Raw genomic sequence first — 15,568 nt, 5'->3', positions numbered from 1 at the left:
GCCATCTCATCCTCTGTCGTCCCCTTCTCCTCCTTCCTTCAACCTTTCCCAGCATCAGGGTCTTTTCAAATGAATCAGTTCTTCCCATCAGGTGGCCAAAGGACTGGCGTTTCAGCTTCAGTATCAGTCCTTCCAATGAATATTCAGGACTGATTTCCTTTAGGATGTATTGGTTGGATCTCCTTGCAGTCCAAGGGACTCTCAAGAGTCTTCTCCAACACCATAGTTCAAAAGCATCAATTCTTCAGTGCACAGCTTTCTTTATAGTCAGACTCTCACATCCATACCTGACTACTGGAAAAACCATAGCTTTGACTAGACAGACCTTTGTTGACAAAGTAATGCCTCTGGTTTTTAATATGCTGTCTAGGTTGGTAATAACATTTCTTCCAAGGAGCAAGCATCTTTTAATTTCATGGCTGCAGTCATATCTGCAGTGATTTTGGAGCCCCCCAAAATAAAGTCTGCCACTGTTTCCATTGTTTCCCCATCTATCTGCCATGAAGTAATGGGGTCAGATGCCATAATCTTAGTTTTCTGAATGTTGGGCTTTAAGCCAACTTTTTCACTCTCTTTTTTCACTCTCAAGAGGCTCTTGAGTTCTTCACTTTCTGCCATAGGTGTGGTGTCATCTGCATATCTGAGGTTATTGATATTTTTCCCAGCAATCTTGATTCCAGCTTGTGCTTCATCCAGCCCAGCATTTCTCATGATGTACTCTGCATATAAGTTAAATAGGCAGGGTGACAATATACAGCCTTGACGTACTCCTTTTCCTATTTGGAACCAGTCTGTTGTTCCATGTCCAGTTCTAACTGTTGCTTCTTGAACTGCATACATATTTCTCAGGAGGCAGATCAGGTGGTCTGGTATTCCCATCTCTTTAAGAATTTCCCACAGATGTATGATTTACAAATATTTTTTTCCTATTCTGCAGGTTGTCTTTTCACTTTCTTTACAGCATCCTTTGATGCACAAAATTTTTAATTTTGATGAAGTCCAATGTACTTTTTGTTGTTTGTTGGTGCTTTTGGTGTCATCCTTGAAAACTGTTGCCAACTGAAACTGTTGCCAAGTCTAAGGTGTCTTGGTGTGTTCAGGCTGCTACAGCAAAATTCCACAGACTGCAGAGCTTTATGAACAGCAGAAATTTAATGGCCACAGTTCTGGAGGCTAGAAGTCAACATCAGAGTGCCAGCAGGGCCGGGCGAGAGCACTCTTCCTAGCTGACTCACATGGCAGAAAGGGACTAGAAAGCTGTGTGGGATCTCTTCTACAAGAGCACTAATCCCATTCATGAGGGCTCCCTGCTCATGACTTAATCACCTCCCAAAGCCCCTAATCACCTCCCAAATTATAATATATTAATATTCTGTTAATATCATCACCTTTGGGGATTAAGATATCAGCACATAAATTTTGGAGGGACATAAACATTCAGATACTAGCACAAGGTCATGTGGATATATACCTGTATTTTTACTTTTTTTTTTTTTTTTTTTTTGGTGATACTGTGGGTCTTGTGAGATCTTAGTTCCCCAACCAACAATTGAACCTGGGCCCACGGCAGTGAAAGCTCTAAATCTTAACCACTGGATCATCAGAGCACTCCTTTTATATACATATGTTTTTATATATGGGTTGCACTGGTCTTTGCTGCTGCATGCAGGCTTTCTCTAGGTGTCAAGAGTAGGGGCTCCTGTTCACTGTCATGCACGGGCTTCTCATTGCAGTGGCTTCTCTTGTTGTGGAGCACCAGCTCTAGGCGCGTGGGTTTCAGCGTGTGAGCTCAAGAGTTGTTTCTTGTGGGCTCCAGAGCACAGGCTCAGTAGTTGCAACCCATGGGCTTAGTTGCTTCACAGCATGTGGTAAATTCCAGGACCAGGGATTGAACCCATGTGCCCTGTATTGGTAGGTGGATTCTTTTAACCACTAGACCACCAGGGAAGTCTCTCTGTTTTTAAATAAAATTTCATTGTTTTATCTTTTACATTTACATCTTGGATTTGAGTTAATCCTTATATATGTTGTGGGGCTTCCCTGAGAGCTCAGTTGGTAAAGAATGCACCTGCAAGGCAGGAGACCTCAGTTTGATTCCTGGGTTGGAAAAACCCTCTGGAGAAGAGCTAGGCTACCCACTCCAGTATTGGGCTTCCCTTGTGACTCAGCTCGTAAAGAATCCACCTGCAATGTTCGAGACCTGGGTTCCATCCCTGGGTTGGGAAGATTCCCTGGAGAAGGGAGCAGCTACCAACTTCAGTATTCTGGCCTGGAGAAGTCCTTGGACTGTATAGTCCATGGGGTCACAAAGAGTCACAAAGAGCAACTTTCACTTTGTGTATGTTGTAGTATAGGGGCCCAGATTCACTTTTTTGCATGTGTATCTAATTGTCTCAGCACCAGCTCTTGAAAAGACTTCTTTCCTCCATTGAGTAGTCCTGGAACCTTTGTAAACAATCAACTGACAGTAAATGGGTGGGTTTAATTAGAGTCTCTCAATTATATTCCTTTGATAAACACTTCTATCCATGTGTAAGTACCACACTGTTTTGATCATTGTAGCTTTCTGAAAAATTCTGAAGTCAAGAAATGTGAGTACTCCAGCTTTGTTAAGACTGTTTCAACACTGCTACTCAGGGTTCCTTGCAATTCCATATGGAATTTTAAGATCAGTTGTCCATTTCTACAAAAAAAAGTGTTTGGAATTTTGATAGAAATTTCATCAAATCTGTAGATCAGTCTGGGGTGTATTGCCATCATGACAAGATTAAATCTTTCAATCTGGGAACACGGGATGTCTTTCCACTTATTCACATCTTTTAAAATTTCTTTCAATAGTGTTTTGTCGTTTTCAGTGCATAAGTCTTGCATCTCCTTGGTTAAATTGTATTCTTAGGTAGTTTGTTTTTTTTTTGATGCTGTTATAAAAGTGACACTATTTTCTCCTGAAACCATAACATTCCTGGGAGAAAATATAACTGGTAATATCAGTCTTGGCAAAGATGTTTTGGATCTGACACCAAAAACAAAAGCAGCAAAAGCAAAAATAAATAAGCAGGACTACCTCAAGCTAAAAAATTTCTGCACAGCAAAAGAAATCATCCATGAAATAAAAAGGTAACCTGCTGAATAGCAGAAAATATTTCAAGTCATGTATCTGATAAGCGGTTAATATACAAAATACGTAAAGAACTCATACAACTCAATAACAACAACAAAAGATTTGATTTTGAAATGGGCAGAATATCTGAATAGATGTATTTCCAAAGAAGACCTACAGATAGCCAACAGGTACATGAAAATATGCTCATCTCTTATCATCAAGAAAATGCAAATCAAAACCACCTCACCATCACCTCGTTAGAGTGGCTATTATCAGAAACACAAGAGATAAAAAAATATTCATGAGGATATGGAGCAAAGAGAGTCCTTGTGCACTGTTGGTGGGAATGTAAATCGCACAGTCACTATGGGAAGCAGTATGGAGTTTTCTAAAACAAAGGCAAAACTACCATAGGATGTAGCAATCCTACTTCTGAGTATTTATAGGAAGAAAATGAAACCACTAATTCTAAAGAATATATGCCCCCCATTGCAGCATTGTTTACAGTAGCCAAGATATGGAAACAACCTAAATATTCATTGATGGATGAATAGATAAAAAATATGTGAGAAACATAAGTAGTGGAATGTTATTCAGCCATAAAAATCAATGACATTTTGCTACTTGTGACCACATGGATGAACCTTGAAGACTCTATGCTAGGTGAAATAAATCAGAGAAAGACAAATGTTGCATGTTCTCACTTTTATGTGAAAACAAACAAACAAAAAAACCCAAGCTCAAAAATACAGGGAACAACAGATTGATGACTGCCAGAGGTGGAGGGAGGTTGAGAGGTGGGCAAATTGGGTGATGGGGGTCCAAAGAACAGACTTATAGCTATAAAATAAATTCATCATGGGGGTGTAATGTACAATATTGTGACTGTAGCCAATAATGCCATATTGCATATTTAAGATTTACCTTAAACTTTCTCATTCAGTTCAGTTCAGTTCAGTTACTCAGTTGTGTCCAACTCTTTGTGACTCCATGGACTGCAGCACGCCAGGCTTCCCTGTCCATCACCAACTCCTGGAGCTTACTCAAACTCATGTCTATCATTACAAGAAAAATATTTCGGGGACTTCCCTGGAAGTCCAGTGGTTAGGACTTGGTGCTCTCACACCCAGAGCCTGGGTTTGATTTCTAGTTGGTTGGAGAGATAAGGTCCCACAAGTCACATGATGTGGCTAAGGAAGAAAAGAAAAAATTGTAACTATTTATGGTGACAGATATTAACTATTGTGGTGATTATCTTACAGTGTATGTACACATCGAATAATGATGTTATACACCTGAAACCTATACAATGTTACACGCCAATTATAAGTTTTCAAAAATGAGTTGGGAAGTGTTCCCTCTTCTATTTTCTGGAAGAATTTGTGTCGAATTGGTATTGCTTCTTCTCAAGTGTTTGGTACTAGTAATAGAATTCAACAGCAAAGCTGTCTGGGCTTGGAATTGTCTTTGTGAGGAAGTTTTAAACTAAAATTCATCTTAATAAATAAAGGGTTATTCTGGTTACATTTAGAGTCATGTTTGGCAGTTTGCTTTAAGGAATTTGGCCGTTTTGTAAGTAGTTGAATTTATAATAACAAAAAGTTATTAACACTATTTATTATTCTTCTACTATACTAGGATTTGTAGTGATTCTTGTTTCCATTTCCATAACTGTGTTTGTGTCTTTTTTCTCTTTTTTGGGTAAATCTAGATATAAATTTACCAATTAAAAAAAATCTTGTCACAGAACCATCTTTTGGATTATTTTCTGTATTGTTTTCTATATCATGAGTTTCTGCTCTGATTTTAATTATTTTTTCCTCTTATTTATTTTGGATTTATTGCTCTTGTTTTCTAGTTCCATAAGACAATAGCCTACATAACTGCTTTGAGACCTTTATATTTTTCTGAGACAAATTTTATATACTACAATTTCTCTCTAAGCATTGTCTTTATTTATTGTTTTCATTTTCATTCAACTCAGAATACTTTCTAATTTCCTTTGTGGGTTCTTTGACCAAAGCATCATTTAGAAGTGTATCGTTTAATTTCCAAATATTTGGGGATTTTCCAGATATATTTCAGATACAGATTTCCAATTAATTCCATAGTGATCAGAGAAAACACTTTATATGATTTCAGTATTTCTAAATTTACTGAGATTTGTTTTATTGCCTGACATGATCTATTTTGATGAATGTCCTGTGTGTACTTGAAGAGAAGGTATGTTCTGCTGCTGTTGGGAATATCAAGTTGGTTGATGATGTTGTTCAAGGCTTTCCTATTTTAACTTGATTTCCTTCAACTCTTTGTGCATTTGTCTATTTCTCCTTTCAGTTCAAACCTCAGACCTTCATGATGATAAAACCATGTTTACAAATTTTTAGAAGAGACACTTGTGATCATTACTATAGGATATAGTCCACCTATAACTCTGGGAGATAGTGGTGGACAAAGGAGCCTGGCGTGCTACAGTCCATGGGGTCGCAAAGTCACAATTTAAGAACTGAGCAATAGTCACACACAGAGACAGGTTTCTTTTCTTGCTCCCCCTGCTGGCAGGTAAAATTTTTTAGTCCATCCTTGGACTCCAAGCTTTCTTGGGGGGCTTCCCTTGTGGCTCAGCTGGTAAAGAATCCACCTGCAATGCAGAAGACCTGAGTTTGATCCCTGAGTTGGGGAGATCCCCTGGAGAAGCGAACGGCTACCCACTCCAGTATTCTGGCCTGGAGAATTCCATGGATTGTATAGTCCTTGGGGTTGCAAAGAGTCACATGTGACTTTCACTTTCTTTTCTTTTGCAAGGACTCTTTTTTTAAGGCCCAGTTTTCTCTTCTGTTTCTCTCCTTAGTAATTGTTATCAAGACTCTGAAACTTCTTTGGTGGTCCAGTTTTTAAGACTCTGTGCTCCCAATGCAAGGGTCCCGGGTTCGATCTCTCATCAGGGAACTAGATCCCACATGCCACAGCTAAGAGTTTGCATATCTTGACTAAAGACCTTCAACAAAGATTGAAGATCCCGAGTGCTGCAACTAAGACCTTACACAGCCGAATAAAGTAAATAAATATATATATAAAAAAGACTCTAGTATAGTCTCCCAAACTTCCTCAGGATTACCACCCAGCTTGTGTTTTTTTTTTAACTTTCTTTTTTGACTTTTAACACTTGGGGATTGCTCTTATTTTCCTGTTAGTGTAGTAATGTATTTAAATATATATTTTTTGTAGTTTACCTAACATCTGAGTATTCTGCTGCATAAGTGTTTTTAGAATACCATGTCAAGCATGCTCGCAGAAACAGAAGTTTCATTTTGAATTCCAAACTGTTTTTATTTATTCATTTAATGTTGTTACTATGTACTCATGGTCCATGGTCAGCCTACTGATTGAACAAATGTCTCATCAACTCTCACACAACAGGTATATATCTCCAAACACAGAAAGGAGATTATATATTGAGCAAGCTCTCTGTAGCAAATGTCCACTTTATTCACTGTTTTTGGATGTTATTTCTAAATGCCCTGGGCAGAGAATCTGACTAGCACAGCTAGGGATCAAGGTATTTTCTAGTACCTTTTTAACAGAGAAAAAGTTTTTAATTTGTTGACATCTCATTGTATCAACTTTCTCTTTTATGAATTGTGCTTTTACTGTCATGTCAACAAATTCTTCACTTAGCCTAGGTCTTGAAGATTTTATCATGTTTTCTTCTTAAAATTTTACAGTTTTGCATTTTTACATTTATATCTATGATCAGTTTTTAATCAATTTTTGTGTAAGGTATGAGGTTCAAGTTGAGGTTAATTTTTTTTCTTTTTGTCTATTTTTTTGTGTGCAATTACTCCAGTATCATTCTTCCTCAAAGATAAAGGAAACAATGCTTCCTGTAACTGAATTGCTTTTGCACGTTTGTCAAAAATTAATTGAGTGCATTTCTCAAAGATGAGAAATGGAGAAGGAAATAAGATCTTGAATATGTTATTTGACGCCAAGATTGAGATTTGGCAGAAATGATAATCCCCAGATTGTTCAATTATGTGAACCAAATCATTTCTTTTATTGATTAAGGCAGTTTGATTCACAACTTCTGCCATAACTACTGGAAAGAAAATATAGCTCATAGGTTGGTGGACTCAAACATAATTTGATGAAATATATTATCATATTTTAAAACGACAAACCTGAAAACCTTTTACTTGTTTTGTATGTCTTGTTGGGGTTAAGACCTTTAAAATGCTGTGCTGAGTGACCTAAGGAAATCAGTAAGTCCAAAAGCTTGGCTTGCTTACCTCGTAGGTTCTACTTTCCTGTCACCTTTTGCATTATTCAGTTTTTTCTAATTAAAATTTTTAAATTTTATTTTTTATAATGAGATATACAAATGGGCTTCCCTGGTGACTCAGAATCTGCAGGATACCCGGTTTCGATCCCTGGGTTGGAAAGATCCCCTAGGGAAAGGAATGGCTACCCACTCCAGTATTCTTGCCTAGAGAATTACATGGACAGCAGAGCCTGGCGGGCTACAATCCATGCAGTTGCACAGAGTGACTAACTCTATTGTATTGCAATGTATACAAATGGAAAAGTACAAAAAACATAAATTGTGTAAAGCAAAATCTAGTGAGTATTGGTATAGCTACTATGAAGGTCAAGAGTAGAATACTACCAACAAACACGCAGATGCCTACCATGTGCCCTGATCGTATCAGCTCCCTCCCTGAGTTAACCACTAGGTTTGTTGTCGTTCCGTTGCTAAGTCAAATCTGTAGTCCCAATGAGACCCCACGGACTACAGCACACAGGCTCCTCCGGCTCCTCCACTATCTCCCGGTCGCTGTCGTTCAGTCTCTCAGTCGTGTCCTACTCTTTGCAACCCCGTGGACTGCAGAATGCCAGGGTTTCCTGTCCCTCACTATCTCCCGGAGTTTGCTCAAACTCATGTCCATTGAGTTGGTGATGCCATCCAACCATCTCATCCTCTGTTGTCCCCTTCTCTTCCTGCCTTCAATCTTTCCCAGCATCAGGGTCTTTTCCAGTGAGTTGGCTCTTTGCATCAGGTGGCCAAAGTACTGGAGGATTAAATACCATTTAAAGTTTTAAAAAGGATTAAATACCACTTTGGAGAAGGAAATGGCAACCCACTCCAGTATTCTTGCCTGGAAAATCCCATGGGCGGAGGAGCCTGGAAGACTATAGTCATGGGGTTGCAAAGAGTCGGACATGACTGAAGCGACTTCACTTACTTACTTAAATACCATTTTGTCCTCAAGATATATTAATATCCTCATTTTATGCTTAGGAGTATGAAGCAAACTATTAAGATTATAAAAAATTATTGTGGTAGGTTAGAAATAAAACCTTCTAGGGAAATTTTGTTACATGCTAGCCAATCCTTAGAGCCTAGCTCAAGATCTTTTATCTTAAGTTCATTTCTAAAATCCCTCTTTTCCTCTTCTCCCTTTAAAACCTGAAAATTACAAAATGCTACAGATAGTTTAGTTCTTAGCATCTTGATTTGTGATGTGGCATTTCTCAACAAAGTTTTGTCATTAGTCCAACTGTTGACTATCTGTCCAGTCTTGAAAACAATTTTCAGCAATTTAACCCTCACAAATAACTTATACTTTGTTATGTAGATTTGGCTTTACTATTGGTCTAACTATGTCCCTTGAATCATCAGGTAAAAAATTATCTCACTTTAATTCAGGAGATGGGTTCTTGTCCTAGCTTTGTCAATTATTTGCTTTATGACCTTGGCAAGTCACTTAACCATCGCTTTCTCTCCTGGGTTAACAATTATCAAGACAGAGTCAGAGAACATGAGAATTGGCAGGGACCTTTGAGATTCCATTGATACAGTCCTTTTATTTCATAGAGAGTTGCATGATCTGCCCAGGAGCTTTTTAGAACAATCACAGTCTTCAGCACCTCAGACCAGTGCTCTTTACACCAGGCTTTCTTCCGGTGTTGTTCTAAGAAACAACAGAAAAGACAAAAAGTGAAAGCACTGAATAAAAGACAATTTCAAAAAAAACCCCCAAAAAATACAAACAAAAAAACAGGTAACAGTGTTAACCATTAGCTTGTATTGTAGCCTGAAAATTTACCTGGATAAATGTACCCCTCTCTAACCAAAAGACGATTTAAAACTTGGAAGTTCTGAAGGTAAGTAAGGAGAGGTCAGAAAAATAAATGAATGGAGGGGAAAAAAAATTAATGCTTGGCTTGCAGAACATTCCAAGACTACTCATATTCTCATATAAATTCTTTCTGGTCTTAGTTTGTGCAAGACGAAATTGGGTAACTGGAGACTGCCTGCTTTTAACACATTTCTAAAGGAATGGTGCGCAATAAAAGTTACTTGAAATCGAATTATTTGCCTGGCCTATACTACATATTACATCAGTTCTCTAATTTAGAGCCACTCCTTCTCTGGCCACTACCCAGAACAACGTGCTGAAACCTGCGGAAACCGCAGTCAGCGCAAAAACTCCAAGTCCCATAATGCTCGAGGGCCTGTCTCTAGCGCCTCTTCACAGGAGCAGCGTCTTCCGTACCGGGAGTTGTAGTCATTCAGAGGCCTCACTTCCGGGCAGTTGGGGAAGGGTGCCACTCCGAGGAACTACACTTCCCAGGAGGCTGTGCGCACACCTCTCCGCCCTCGCCGCTGTCAGGCTCCACCTCTCCCGCTCCTCCCTCAGTGGGCTGCAGCGCTCACGCCTTCCTGTTAGTCCGAGCTAGAAGTTCACTCCGATCAGCTGATCCTAACTGACAACAGGAGAGGAGGAAGCCCGGGAGACAGCGAAGGAGGAGGGGGGGGCGGAGATGGAGATGAGGATGGATCCACCGGTGCCCTGAAGAACAGCCCCCGCCTCCACCGGCGCCCCGTGGTTCCCGGACGCCGCCTCGCCGCGACAGAACTGCTTAGTGGTGGGGTTCCCGGGCCGCCGCGGTCGGGGAGGGAAGGGCACGGCCCTGCGCCAGGCGAGCGATAGCCCTGGAGCTCCCTTCTGCCCCCGGGAGGAAGGGGGGGCGGGTGCGGCTGGGGTGGGGGTGGGGTGGTATAAACAATGGATTCGACTCTGGCCTCTGCCAGCGTGGGGGAGATTTGGGGGGACCTTCTTTGTTCTTAGATCCTGCTCCAGCCCCTCGGGTTGAGGTGGTGTTGCCTGGGAGGAAGGAAGGGTGAGAAATCCCCGGCTGGGGAGAGGCGTCGAGGTGGGAGGCCGAGTGGGCAGGCTGTTTGCTTGGGTCCTGGTGGGCGGAGAGGTGTCCTTTTAAAGGTTGGTTTTACATTTTTAATCAGTTGTGACAATTTTGATTTTTGTTAACGTTGCGGGAGCTGCTTGGGCACGCCTGTGATTAGGGTGTAAATAAGGTCTCCTAGTCATTCCTTTCGCCTTCTCTGTTTATCTTAAAATTAGATGGATAGATTGATTTCTGTATGGGAGGAGTGAATACCTGAAAGGAGGGCTTTACATTTTGTTGGAGCATTAGAATGGGTGTCCAGACGAAGGGGAGTTAGAAATATGATTGGAGAAGAGACAAAAGCCCCTTTCTTGCTCCACTTATTTTTCTTTCTTTCTTTCTTTTTTTAAAAAGTTATTTTAAATTTGGGTTTTGAGTGACAAAGAGAAAAATTATTTAACTCACTGCACGTCTGGCTTTGCAGTGGGCCATAGTGAAGGAATTCTGTCTCCTGTTGCTCCCTATTTTTGCAATTAGAGAAAAGGATGAAAGGAAGTATAATAATTGTTTTTAAGCACCATAGAATGGTGACTGTTTCCAGGTTTAGAGTCCTTAATAGGCATCTGTCTAGAGTTGAAACAGCCCAGTTACAAGGGTCTTTGGACCTGCCCAGGACTTGGATGGAGCTAGAGTTTATTATTATTGCTCCTGTAGCTTTTTACAGGCATCTTTCTTCACCTCTCTCAATTGTGGAGTGCAGGGACGGGTGCAGAAGGCTGTCCCTTCAAGGACTGTTTGCTTAGTGCTTTCGATTCTGAATTTAATAACTCAGGGAACAGAGAATTTGAGTCTGGAAAATAAAGCGAGAGTCTCTTAAGTGATTTGATCCTAGAGGTAGTTGTTGTTTTCAAAAGGAACAGCCTTAATCATGATTTTGAGGAGAAATTTCTAGGATCAGAATGAGTCAGTGTTTAACTTTCAAGAATGAAATTTCTCTTGGGAGTTTTGGCCTCATATTTAATCACAATCTTTTTATTCTTTTTGTAAAGGTGCACTTCTTTTAGATGAGTGAAATACTTTTCCTGCCTCTATTCTAGGTATCCCCAGAAATATTGACTTGAGGTTGGATAATATTGAAAAGCTCCTGACCACTCTTTCATTACCAAAACCTTGCGGCTGAGGCCCCACCCATGAACCCACCTCAGTAAATCCATCAGATCTCTCTCAGATAGCCATAAAAGACCCTTTCGAGTTGATATTGGCCACATATTTGCCTGCACTTTATGGAGGATGAAACGATCAAACCAGATCAACGTTGCTGCTGATTCAAGAGTCTTAGAGGCAGAAAATTAAACATTGGAACATTTGTGAGTGTGTGAAGAATTCTAATAGGACATTAATTGTTTTTTTTAAAAAAACAAGACACTTTTTTTTAGGGTATTCAGAACCCTGTGGAAGTTGTGTGCAGTCTTCAGACTCAACGCCTCTGTCTTCACTTCCCCTGGGGAAAGCCCAGTTACCGTTACACGGTAGGTGGTTTCCTTCCAGTCTGAATATGAGTGCCCAGACTTCCCCAGCAGAGAAGGGCCTGAACCCAGGGCTGCTGTGCCAGGAAAGTTACACCTGCAGCGGCACTGATGAAGCTGTCTTCGAGTGTGATGAGTGTTGCAGCCTGCAGTGTCTCCGTTGTGAGGAGGAACTCCATCGGCAGGAGCGCCTGAGAAACCATGAGCGGATCAGACTCAAAGCTGGCCATGTCCCTTACTGTGACCCCTGCAAGGGCCCCAATGGGCACTCTCCAGGTGTGAAGCAGAGGGCAGTGGTGAGGTGCCAGACCTGTAAAATCAACTTGTGCCTGGAGTGCCAGAAGAGAACTCATTCTGGGGGTAACAAAAGGAGGCACCCCGTTACTGTGTACCATGTCACTAAGGTCCAGGAGTTGCTGGAAGAAGAAGGGATGGATGAGGAGACCAAGAGGAAGAAGATGACTGAGAAGGTTGTGAGTTTCCTCCTGGTAGATGAAAATGAAGAAATTCAGGTAAGCGCTCAGTGATAGTACGATTCATGTGGTAGTGGAGGAGATGTGTTCTTGACAGGTGAATCTCAGGGAACGTCCAGGAGGAGCTCACATTTTAATCGCTAAGAGGCAAGACTTCCGAAAGCTTAAGTTGCATGGAGTCAGGTTCAGTCACTTACCAGCTGCATGACCTTGGGCTGAATTATCAATACTTTACCTCTCTGAGTCTTAATGTTCTCATCTGTAAATTGGGCACAGTGCCTACTTCATTGGGTTGTCGTGAGGAAGAAATGACAGTGTTTGTAAAGCCTGTTAGATAATGAATACTCAGTATATGATAGCTGTCTTTATTATTATTAGGGTTATTATCAGAAGGAACTGATTTAGAACCACTTTCTGAATGAGAGCACTTTGGTAAGTTGTGAATCCATGTGAATGAGGAGAAACTGTGTACAGGGAAAGAAACACTGACTTTTTCGGTGAGTCCCAGCGCAGTGGAAGGCTGCAAGTCATACCTGCCAGCTCCATTGGGAGACAGGTCTTTGAAAAGTGGGCATTTCCTAGGGTAGTATCCTGTCCAGATGGGCTCTTATTCTCGTATATTGGCTTCTGAGCAGTGGAGGCCAGTAAGGGCATCTGAGGTTACAGGACTGGAGAATATTTGATTTAATTCTGAGCTAGGGAGAGGGTGGTGAGTAATAGGAGCAAGTTGTGGAGATGAAAGTGTATGACAGTTGGGCCGATTGGAAAAGGGGGTGGATAAATGTTTACACTTTCCATTGAAGCTAGTATCATTATCACGTCTATACTTTCGAATGAAGACTGCTTGAATTCACATCCTGGCTTCACTCACTGACTGTATAACCATGGATAAGTTATTTAAACTCCATGCCTCAATTTCGCTTCCACATCGTAGTAGCAGTTGAGAGGATTCAAAGAAATTAGGAATGGAAATGGAAAGGCCCTTATCACTGGGCTTGGCATTTGGAGTCAGCATCAGTTTGTTGTATTTGTCTGTATGAGGGAGTATTTGTGGTACATTCAGTACTTTTAGCTGTGATGACTCCTCAAGCCTCCAGATTGGAGGAGTACGTTTGTAAGTTACCACTTGGAAACTCTCTAATTACCCTTGAATATTTTTCATCTTGTCTTTTTGCTCCTTAGATAAGATTATGGAGATGAACTGCATCATGATTTCTACGTACATGTATTGTCAGCTAAATACTTTGCTAACACAGGCTTTTCTTTCTTGGCTGAAAGGAACTAATAGAGTTATGGAAGAGTGACCCAGATCCCCTTCTGCCTCCGTTGTTAGCAATAATGTCTCCTTTATGGATTATGCTCTAATTGGGTGACAGTGTGGACTAAATATTTATAAATGGAACACTTAGATTTGGATGATTCTTGTTGGTTTTGCCACTAGTTCTCTTTAATGTGGAATACTTTGCAGGGTTGTCAGTTTCACAAAATGAGAGGAAGATTTGGGATGACCAGTAATCCTCATGGATATTGTGTCAACACCAAAAAGAGTGTTTTTTGAGGGGAGGAGGCTGTATTTTCTTTTCATAGCATTGATGCATATTTCTTAGTAGAGAATTAAGAAAACAGAAGAATGTATACCAAAGAAGACAAATACAACTGTTTGTGCATCTTTTTTTCTTGTAATGTGTTATATATATATATATGTATATTATAATTGGGTTCTTCTGTAAAGATTTCTCCTTCATAAACATTGACTACTTCCTAGGAAATAACATTTTATTAATTGCAAGCAGCTTTGGTTGGGACTAATGGATTAGATGAGAATTTTAGGTGGTGATTTGTTCTCATAGAGTCATAGTGGAAAAGTTCGTGGAGAGACTGTCTAGTTCCCTTTTCTGATGTGAACGTCTTAAACAGTTAGAGAGGTGATTGTCTGATATAAATCTCGATGATGAACTCAGCTAGATTGTGAACTCCTGGAGAGCAGGACCCTGTGTTGTGCCCTGGGTCACACATACAATGGTGGACATGTCAGCCCATAAATACTTGATTGGTGATGTCACATCTCAGCCTCAGTTTTTTAGAAATGAATATCACATACATACTTAGTAAAAAGGCTAAAACCATATGAAAGAACATACAATGACAAGAGTTCCCCTCCTACTCCATGCTCTTGGTCTCTTTTGTTAGAACATTCACCATTAACAGTTAACTATGTGCCCTTCTAGAATTTTTGTCACGTATGCTTATGAATATATGTATGCATCCTTTAAATTTTTCAACAAAAAGGGAATCTAATATACTTGCTGTTCTGTCCTTGGCTATTTTTCATCAAGGCATACGTCTTGTAGAACTTTCCTTATCTGCATTTTGGGGTTTACCTCATTATTTAAAGGCTGCCTAGTACTCGGTTGAATGATTTTTCTATAATTTACCCTAATACAGGATATTTGAGTTGTTGCAACTAAGGATGTATTGAATATCCTATAAATCTATTTAGAAATGGAATCTTTGTCATATGATATGTGCATTTTGAATTTAGATCGATACTACCAAATTTCTGAACCTTATTTTCTTAGTTCCTGCAGTGCTTCTCTGAATCTCCCCTGGGTTCTGGTCTTGGCTCATCATAGTTAAAATTTAAAGAGCTCTTACTTTGGTACTTGGCACTGTGCATAGCATTTGAGCTCATTGAATCCTGATGATAAATAGCTCTGTATTAGTTTCTTACTGTTGCTGTAACAAATTATCACAGATTTAGTGACTTAAACAACACAAGTTTATTTTATTATAGGTCAGAGATCAGAAGTCCTAAAATGGATTGATAGGGCTATGTTCCTTCCGGAGACTATGGAAGAATTTGTTTCCTTATTTTTCTAGCTTTAAGAAGGCTCTTGTATACTTTGGCTTGTGGCCCCACCATCCAGCTTCAAAGCTAGTAGTGTTAACATCTTCTAAGCCTTTTTTCTACCTTTTTCCTTCTGCTGTCACTTGCTTCTCTGCCTGTGGCCCTTCTGCCTCGCTCTTGCAAGGATCCTTGTGGTTACATTGGAGCCACTTGGATAATCCAGCATAATCTCCCCACCTCAAGGTCCTTAATTCAGTCATATCTGCAAAGCCTTTTCGCCCCCTGAAGTGACAGACATATTCACAGGTTCTAGGCACTAGGATGAGGGCATCTTTGGAGGTGGGGTGGGGGCAATTTCACCCTACCACAGCCTATGAAGTAAGTTGTATGTCTTAGTCAGTTGGGCAGCTATAATAGAATAGCATAGATG

General features: G+C 40.3%; 1 protein-coding gene across 2 annotated transcripts in view; it reads left to right on the top strand.

Moving 5' to 3' along the window:
• The first annotated feature begins 9,755 nt into the window (after positions 1 to 9,755).
• The window catches only part of ZFYVE1 (zinc finger FYVE-type containing 1), a 45,154-nt gene continuing 39,341 nt past the window's right edge, over positions 9,756 to 15,568 (top strand). Inside the window, exons 1-2 of one of the 2 annotated variants that reach the window (XM_070469585.1) lie at positions 9,756 to 10,033; positions 11,389 to 12,329. In XM_070469585.1, the coding sequence (XP_070325686.1) occupies positions 11,847 to 12,329 (483 nt within the window). In that variant the 5' untranslated portion in view covers positions 9,756 to 10,033; positions 11,389 to 11,846. The remainder of the gene's footprint in view (positions 10,034 to 11,388; positions 12,330 to 15,568) is intronic. The other variant, XM_020911189.2, reaches the window with a different exon arrangement.

Source organism: Odocoileus virginianus, chromosome 6, assembly GCF_023699985.2.
Source record: "Odocoileus virginianus isolate 20LAN1187 ecotype Illinois chromosome 6, Ovbor_1.2, whole genome shotgun sequence".
Lineage (NCBI taxonomy): Eukaryota > Metazoa > Chordata > Mammalia > Artiodactyla > Cervidae > Odocoileus > Odocoileus virginianus.
The sequence above is the reverse complement of the archived record's forward strand: the minus strand, read 5'-3'. Positions and strand labels throughout refer to the sequence as shown.